This window comes from Quercus lobata, chromosome 5, assembly GCF_001633185.2.
Source record: "Quercus lobata isolate SW786 chromosome 5, ValleyOak3.0 Primary Assembly, whole genome shotgun sequence".
Classification (NCBI taxonomy): Eukaryota; Viridiplantae; Streptophyta; class Magnoliopsida; order Fagales; family Fagaceae; genus Quercus; species Quercus lobata.
This window is the reverse complement of record NC_044908.1, coordinates 63979667-63988974: the sequence shown is the minus strand read 5'-3', so window position 1 is coordinate 63988974 and position 9308 is coordinate 63979667. Positions and strand designations below refer to the sequence as shown.

Here is a 9308-nt window from a genome sequence, read left to right as displayed (position 1 = left end):
AACAATTAAATATAAGATATATTTAAGGGTGTAGGTTTTTACCCTGAAAGTTAGTCTATTATTTAGAAGCAATTTTCATCACAATTTTAAAATTTTATCTTTTAAGATAACTTCTCCAGTATCATTCTTGTTTTAGCAAATTTGCATATATGGCAATTGCTTACAGAATCATCAAATGTGCAATGAAAGGCACAAAAAAAGACAATATTAAATTTCATAAGGTAGGATATTTACAAAAAATGATTTTTAACAACTACTTGATAGATTGACTACCGCTTCACTCACCCGAATTCATCCAATGTGTCTGCCATGCAATCTAACCAAATTGTTGATATGTCACCCTAAAAAAAATACAAAAAAATAGAGAGTAGGGCTTAAATGTAAGAAAAACAACAACAAAAAATAATAAGAGGAAGATAGGCACTACTTAGAACACATACACTAAAATAATGAGTCAAACCCAATAACTACAAAAAATAAAAATAAAATAAAATAAAAGAAGAAGACAAATCAATATATATCATTCCTATTCTTTAAAAAATAGTCACTAATTAAAGAAAATACTTAAACACCCATCAAACTGACCAAATAAAAGAAAAGAAAAGATAAAAAAAAGATAAGATATGATAAGATAAGATAATGATATGAAAAGGATAATGATAACCACATATTTAAGAGATCTATGCAGCATCAATCTCATATCCGAAATTCAAATTCACAATATTTACCAAAAAAAAACACGCACACACACAATGAATCAATTGATGCTAATTCAATGACTAACAAACCGGAAAACCAACATAAAAAATTACAAAGACATTTTTGATCACCATTATAAAAAATGGATTTCAAGTAATATTTTTCATCACCATTACAATAATCACGTTAATGTCAGTATGATAATTCTTCTTTAGCAAAACCAACATAAAAAATTACAAATACCCATTAGTATTTTAATATTTTTGATCACCATTATAAAAAATGGATTTCAAGTAATATTTTTCATCACCATTACAATGGTCACGTTAATGTCAGTATGATAATTCTTCTCTAGCAAAACCAACATAAAAAATTACAAATACCCATCAGTATTTTAATATTTTTGATCACCATTATAAAAAATGGATTCAAGTAAAATTTTTCATCACCATTACAATGATGACGTTAATGTCAGTATGATAATTCTTCTTTAGCAAAACCAATATAAAAAACGTTAATGTCAATAGATAATGTAAAACAATAGAGCAGAAAATAATGTAGAGAAGAATGAAGCCAAATAGTACTGACCTCAAAGCCTACACATCAATGAAGAGTCATAAAAAATGAAACATCTTTTAATAGCATCTTGCGAAGGCCTGTAAAACAATAGACCAGAAAATATTCAATAAGTCTCGAAATAACAATAAGCAAAACATAACTAAATAGAGAGAGAAATCGAAGTGAGAAATGTAGAAATAAAAAGGTGAGAGAGAGAGAGAGAGAGGGGGCTAAGATTTGATTAGAAAAAGAGCTTACCTCAAATCTATCTGCTGTTGTGGTCGTTGTTTGTAGTGAAATCTGAAGCCTAGATGTGGGTGAGAGGAGTTTCTTAACGATGATGATAATGGTGAAAAGAAGATTAACATAGAATGAGAGAATTGGAGAATTGAAGAATAAGCAATTTGAGTTTGAAAACCAATATGAGTGTAGTGGGAGTGTGATCCTATTTTGTAGATAGTATTTTACGTGGAAGTTAAAGAAGCATTTTTACCATGTTTTTTGCCCCTACTTAAACATAGGCTATAGGAGTATTTTGGAACAAAAAAAAAAAAATCCGATCAAAACAGGGGCAGCCCTTAAATAGTAGTATATATATATATATATATATATATATGCTTAAATAACAACAAAATAATTATAACAAAAAAAAAAAAAACAAGACTAGACCAAATAAGTAAATAACATGTAAACAAATTAGTTAACAAAAAGCCTATTCAAAAACAAAAAAAATAAAAATCCTTAATCATTTAAATTTGTAATTTGTTCAACCCATTACTTAAAAAAAAATAAGGGATAATTACAGATTACCCACCTGTGATTTAGCCCGAATTTAACTTACCCACCCGTGGTTTTATTTTTAACACTTTACCTACCCGTGATTCATTCTGTCTATGCTCCGTAACCCACCTCTAATTTTTCTGTTACTCTTAACACATTTCATCAACAAATCAAACAAGAAATCAGATCAAACACTCCTCTCCCAAACACTCTCTACGCTTGCTTAATCACTAATTGGATTGGATTGCGCCGTCCAATCATCATCATCATCATCAATAATTCAACATAGGGAGCACCAATCTACCAGAAAGCTTGGTGGAGGACATCCTGTCAAGGCTTCCCGTGAAATCTCTAAAGCGATTCACGTGTGTAAACAAGTCATGGTCTACACTTTTCCAAAACCCAGGTTTCATTGCCTAACACCACCATTATTTTTCTCAAAAAAACCCAACTCTTCTTGTCAGTCATCGAGATTGTATCACCAAAAACAGTGTCTTGTCTTCGCACCCTGTTTCTAATGATAATGGTAGTCTTGATCTCAATCTGGAAATCCCTTTTTTCAATGATGACATGCAGGAACTGAACATATTGGGTGCCTGCATCAACGGGGTAATTTGCCTCTACGATCGTCCCTTTTGGATTTCTAATCAACATCCCAATGATGATCTCTACCGCATAGCCTTATGGAATCCAGCAATCAGAGAATTCAAGGTCCTTCCCACACGTCATTTTCATTATCCATCTCACGTGGACTACACATATGAAGGTTTTGGATTTGGTTATGATCACAAATCTAACTGACTACAAGGTGGTTAGAATTGTCACATTTAGGTGATCAAGAAATCCAAGTGGGTGAGCAGGCGTAGAGAGTGTTTGGGAGAGGAGTGTTTGATTTGATTTCTTATTTGATTTTTTGATGAAACGTGTTAGAGTAACGGAAAAATTAGAGGTGGGGGTTATGGAGCATAGATGGAATGAACTACGGGTGGGTAAAGTGTCAAAAATAAAATCACAGGTGGATAAGTTAAATTCGGACTAAATCACAGGTGGTTAATTTGTAATTATCCCTAAAAATAATATCTAATTTCATTTTTCCTTAAAAAACAGTACCAAGAGAAACACTGTGGTTGTGAGTTCTCCTTAGCGGTGCTAATAGTTATTCTTTTTTTGGCTTTACAATCACAACAATTTTGCTCTCCTTAGAAACTTAGCTCACAATTTAGCCGTTTTTCTCTTCTTTATTATCATTTTAGACTCTCTCTCTCACTTTATTACTCTTATACTAGCATTCTTAGTTCCCGCTTTATCTCATATCAGTTTTTTTTTTTTCTTTATTAGTAAAATTTTTTTTAATATTTCATGTATTTGCTTGTTTTTTTTTTTTTTTTTTTTTTTTTTTTTTTTTTTTTTTTTTTTTTTTTTGGTGACATTGATATGTTCAAGTTATTTCTCTTTTAGATTTTGTAGAATTTAATTTTCTTAGTAACCACCTACAAATAGTTCCTACTGTCGCCACTAGTAGCATCAGAGAGAGAGAGAGAGAGGGAAATGAATAAAAAATGAATAGTTTTTAGCTGTGATGTGAAAAGTATAACCCTTGATATTGGATGCATTGTAAAGCAAGGAATTGTTAAAATAGATAAAGTAACTTTTAGTGTTCAAGAAAAATAAATAAAGAGAGATATTTACTTTCCATTACCTCCTTCATTGTCAGTTGTCACCAACAACAAAAATTGAAGGATATCTAAGTGTCTATTTGGTTGAGCATGAATTTAACAAGCTCTACTTAGAAAAAAGTAAGTTAGTTTTGCCAAAAGTCTTGCAATTTAACTTTATTCGCTCAATTATACACATAAAAGAAGTGAGACTAGCCAGTGAATAGTTAGATATTTCAAAAGGTTTGAATAAAAAAAAAAAAAAAAAAAAAAAAAAAAAAAGAGAGGTTATAAATAAGTTGGTTTATAAATCAAGTGACCTTTTGAAACAATCGAAGCAAAAATGACCCTACAGAGAAAGCAAATATAAAAAGCTCTCAGAACTCAAAAACACAAAAACAGATTCACAATTTGTTACCAATGAGAAAATCACTCTTTGGCAAATCTTTCTATGCAGGCTCTCATAATTCCTCTCTTTCTCGTTCTCCTCCTTCCTCTTCATGTCTCTGCCTCAGATTCTATCTATGAAAGATCTGTCCAATGCCTATCAAACCAAACCAACCAACTAGACTAAGTGTCCAATATAGTATACTCTCAGACCAACCCTTCCTACACAACCGTACTTCGAGCCTACATTAGAAACTCCCGGTTCAACACTTCAACCACTTCAAAACCCAAAATCATTGTGACCCCAACACAAGAATCCCATGTTCAAGCCACAGTGATTTGTACCAAAAACATTGGGATTCAACTCAAAATCCAAAGTGGCGGCCATGACAATTAGGGTATATCTTACATCTCAGATGTCCCATTTATAATCCTAGACATGTTCAATCTTCAATCCATCTGGAAGGAGCAAAGAGTGGGCTAAAGAGAGAAAAACCTACAATCAAGCAAGGCCTAGCCCTTGAAAGGAGCAAGCCAATGAAGAATGGAAAATCAGAAAATAGTTCACGCCAAAAGAGGTCAAGGATGAGCCGCAGAATGCATAGATAAAACTCTATACCACGGCAAACACATGAGCAGCGGACAAGCTTTTGACGTACACGGAAGTGGAGCATGCGCAAGGGCCAGGCACAACCAACCTGTACTCAGCCAATGCAGGAGTGGTGGGTCATGGGTTAGAGGTAAGGGAGGGTATGGTCTGGCGATGGGGAGAAGGGAAAGCCTATTCTGGGGTTCCTGCTCAAATTCTTTTAGGGGAGATGTCCTGCTAGGATGACATACCACCTAAAAGAAGGAAGGATGAGTTAGAACCACTAGGTGCATGCCATGTGGGATAACAAGAGAGAATACCCATGTGGTGGATAAGAATGTCACGATGAACAAGCAAATAAAACAGTTTTCTTTGTCCTGTATTGGGAAGCGACACAGCCAGCACTGGTAAGTGATGGTGGCTTGGCAGCTGACAAACTAGTGAGTGGTCGGGAAGAACACCCAAATCCAGAGAAAAGTAGTTAAAGGGTAAAATAGTAAAAACCAGTCATAGCAAGTAGTATATAAAGGGCCCTCGCTATGCACAGTAAGATCATCGCAACAGTAGCAACCATTAGGAGCGAATTAAAGCACCACCATAGCACTACACAAGTAAGCATTAAAAAAGAAAGAAAAGAGTGGGAAAGAATAAAAGTAACAAAACTGGAAAGAAAAAAGAATCAGTAAAAGAAATAGAGAGGATAGAATGGTAGGCATGCACCAATAGGCTAATTCCTTCTCTCCCTTCAAAAGCCTACCATTTGTTAAAGATAAAGGATTTGTTTGTGCATAAACCATTTAGGCACGTTCCCTCAAAGTGAATAATTTCTACAGCAAGATTCTCTTGCGAGGTTTTCCACATTAAGGAAGTGGTTCCCTCCTTGGTCTTAGTCTTGCAACACAACTGAACACAGTAGACTAATATTTTACTTTGATCTCATTATTATTTCTTTTCTTGTCTTTGCAATTTTACTTATGATATGAATCTTGTTGTTATGTTGTCCTTTTCCTTAAGGATCCCTTTTTTGTCTTGATCACATCTCTTTTATTGTTGTTTTATTATATTTATCTGCTGCAATTCTCCTGCAATCGTTTCATTTTGTCTAATAACAAGTGTGTTGACTTTATTATCGCCCCATTGTATCTGCCTGCCATAACTCTATTGTAACAGCTACGCCTACCATGGGCATGTGATCAAAGTATCAGCAAAAAAAGGTTTGTGCGCAAGCCGGACCATGGTGAGTTCCAATTGGACCGTTCCTGACTCTCCTACCCAGAACACTTAAGCCTCTGTGTAGCAGGAGATAGCCCAACCCAACATCTCAACATGGCCCACCACAACCCCTAAAACAAAACAATATATATATGCTTAAATAACAACAAAAAAGTTATAACCAAAAAAAAAAATCCAACAAAAACAAGACTAGACCAAATAAGTAAATAACAACATGTAAACAAATTATTTAACAAAAAGCCTATTCAAAAACAAAAAAAAAAATAAAAATCCTTAACCATTTAAATTTGTAATTTGTTCAACCCATTAGGTAAAAATAAGGGATAATTACAAATTACCCACCTGTGGTTTAGATCGAATTTAACTTATCCACTCGTGGTTTTATTTTATACACTTTACCTACCCGTGGTTCATTCCGTCTATGCTCCGTAACTCACCTCTAATTTTTCTGTTACTCTTAACACATTTCATCAAAAAATCAAACAAGAAATCAGATAAAACACTCCTCTCCCAAACACTCTCTACACTTGCTCAATCACTAATTGGATTGGATTGCGCCGTCCAATCATCATCATTGTCGATAATTCAACATGGCAATCGCCAATTTACCAGAAAGCTTGGTGGAGGACATCCTGTCAAGGCTTCCCGTGAAATCTCTAAAGCGATTCACGTGTGTAAACAAGTCATGGTCTACACTTTTCCAAAACCCAGGTTTCATTGCCAAACACCACCATTATTTTTCTCAGAAAAACCCAACTCTTCTTGTCAGTCATCGAGATCGTATCACCAAAAACAATGTCTTGTCTTCGCACCCTGTTTCTAATGATAATGGCAGTCTTGATCTCAATCTGGAAATCCCTTTTTTCAATGATGACATGCAGGAACTGAACATATTGGGTGCCTGCTCAACGGGGTAATTTGCCTCTACGATCGTCCCTTTTTGATTTCTAATCAACATCCCAATGATGATCTCTACCGCATAGCCTTATGGGATCCAGCAATCAGAGAATTCAAGGTCCTTCCAACACGTCATTTTCATTGTCCATCTCACGTGGACTACACATATGAAGGTTTTGGATTTGGTTATTATCACAAATCTAATTGTCTCATTTAGGTGATCAAGAAATCCAAGTGGGTGAGCAAGCGTAGAGAGTGTTTGGGAAAGGAGTGTTTGATCTGATTTCTTGTTTGATTTTTTAATGAAACGTGTTAGAGTAACAGAAAAATTAGAGGTGGGTTACGGAGCATAGACTGAATGAACCACGGGTGGGTAAAGTGCCAAAAATAAAACCATGGGTGGGTAAGTTAAATTCGGACTAAACCACAAGTGAGTAATCTGTAATTATCCCTAAAAATAATATCTAATTTCATTTTTCCTTAAAAAATAGTACCAAGAGAAATACTGTGGTTGTGAGTTCTCATTAGCGGTGCTAATAGTTATTCTTTTTTTGGCTTTACAGTCGAGAAACTTAGCTCACAATTTAGCCGTTTTTCTCTTGTTTATTATCATTTTAGACTCTCTCTCACTTTATTGCTCTTATACTAGCATTCCTAGTTCCCACTTTATCTCATATTAGTTTTTTTTGTTTTATTATTAGTAAAAAGAAATTTTAATATTACATGTATTTGCGTGTTTTTTTTTTTTTTTTTTTTGGTGACATTGATATGTTCATGTTATTTCTCTTTTAGATTTTGTAGAATTTAATTTTCTTAGTAACCACCCTAAAAATAGTTCCTACCGTAGCCACTAGTTGCATCAGAGAGAGAGAGAGAAATGAATAAAAAATAAATAGTTTTTAGCTGTGATGTGAAAAATAGAACCCTTGATATTGGATGTATTGTAAAGCGAGGAGTTGTTAAAATAGATAAGATACCTTTTAGTGTTCAAGAAAAATAAATAAATAAAGAGAGATATTTACTTTCCATTACCTCCTTCATTGTCAGCTGTCACCAACACCAAAAATTGAAGGATGTCTAAGTGTCTATCTGGTTTAGCATAAATTTAACGGGCTCTACCTAGAAAAAAGTTAGTTAGTTTTGCTAAAAGTCTTGTAATTTAATTTTATTCGCTCAATTATCTATACTACTATTTAAGGGGCTTCCCTATATGGGATCCTTATTTTTTTGTTCAAAAATACTCCTATATCCCTATGTTTAAGTAGAAACAAAACTAAAGGACAATCAGGTAAAAAGACAACTCTAACTTCTACTAAAACATTGTCTAAAAAATAGGATCAATCTCTTGTTAATTTTCAAATTGCTTTATTTACTTATAAATTCTAAATACATAATAGTAATGAGAAAACATTTAAACCTTAAATTTGAATGAATAAAAAATTATAACACTATAAAATAAATAAATAAAAAACCTCAACACATGCACAAAGCGCGTGTGATAAGACTAGTACACATAAAAGAAGTGAGGCTGGCCAGTGAATAGTCAGATATTTCAAAAAGTTTGAATACCCAAAAAAAAAAAAAAAAAAGTTGGTTTATAAATCAAGTGACCTTTTGAAACAAACGAAGCAAAAATGACCCTACAGAGAAAGCAAATATAAAAAGTTCTCAAAACTCAAAAACACAAAAACAGATTTCACAGTTTATTACCAATGAGAAAATCACTCTTTGGCAAATCTTTCTATGCAGGCTCTCATGATTCCTCTCTTTCTCGTTCTCCTCCTTCCTCTTCATGTCTCTGCCTCAGATTCTGTCTATGAAACATTCGTCCAATGCCTATCAAACCAAACCAACCAACCAGAACAAGTTTCCAATATAGTATACTCTCAGACCAACCCTTCCTACACAACCGTACTTCGAGCCTACATTAGAAACTCCCGGTTCAACACTTCAACCACTCCAAAACCCACAATCATTGTGACCCCAACACAAGAATCCCATGTTCAAGCCACAGTGATTTGTACCAAAAACATTGGGATTCAACTCAAAATCCGAAGTGGCGGCCATGACTATGAGGGTATCTCTTACATCTCAGATGTCCCATTTATAATCCTAGACATGTTCAATCTTCGATCCATCACTATCAATCTTCAGGAACAAACCGCTTGGATTGAATCTGGTGCCACACTTGGAGAACTTTACTACAGAATTTGGGAGAAGAGCAAAGTTCTCGGCTTCCCTGCTAGTGTTTGTCCCACTGTTGGTATCGGTGGCCACATAAGTGGTGGAGGGTACGGCAATATGTTGCGTAAACATGGGTTGTCGGTGGATCATGTTCTTGATGCAAAGCTAGTTGATGTGAATGGAAAGATTCTTGATAAGGAGTCAATGGGGGAAGATTTGTTTTGGGCTATTAGAGGAGGAGGAGGAGCAAGTTTTGGAGTCATACTTTCTTACAAAATTAAGTTGATTCTGGTACCGGAAACTGTTTCGGTTTTTCGTATTGAGAG

The 9308-nt window shown here is 34.4% G+C and overlaps 1 protein-coding gene and 1 long non-coding RNA gene across 2 annotated transcripts; one reads left to right on the top strand and one right to left on the bottom strand.

Moving 5' to 3' along the window:
- Nucleotides 1–263: 263 nt before the first annotated feature.
- LOC115989707 lies at nucleotides 264–1645 on the bottom strand. Its single transcript, XR_004092056.1, has 3 exons — nucleotides 1516–1645; nucleotides 1288–1355; nucleotides 264–341 (listed from the first exon to the last, which is right to left on the bottom strand). It is a non-coding gene; the product is annotated as an uncharacterized LOC115989707 (long non-coding RNA).
- A 6792-nt stretch (nucleotides 1646–8437) lies between these two features.
- Nucleotides 8438–9306, top strand: LOC115990941 (berberine bridge enzyme-like 21; the record flags this gene model as incomplete). The annotated part of the gene is made up of 1 exon (XM_031114708.1): nucleotides 8438–9306. A coding segment is annotated over exon 1 (765 nt), but the record flags the coding sequence as incomplete, so codon positions are not given.
- Nucleotides 9307–9308: the final 2 nt, after the last annotated feature.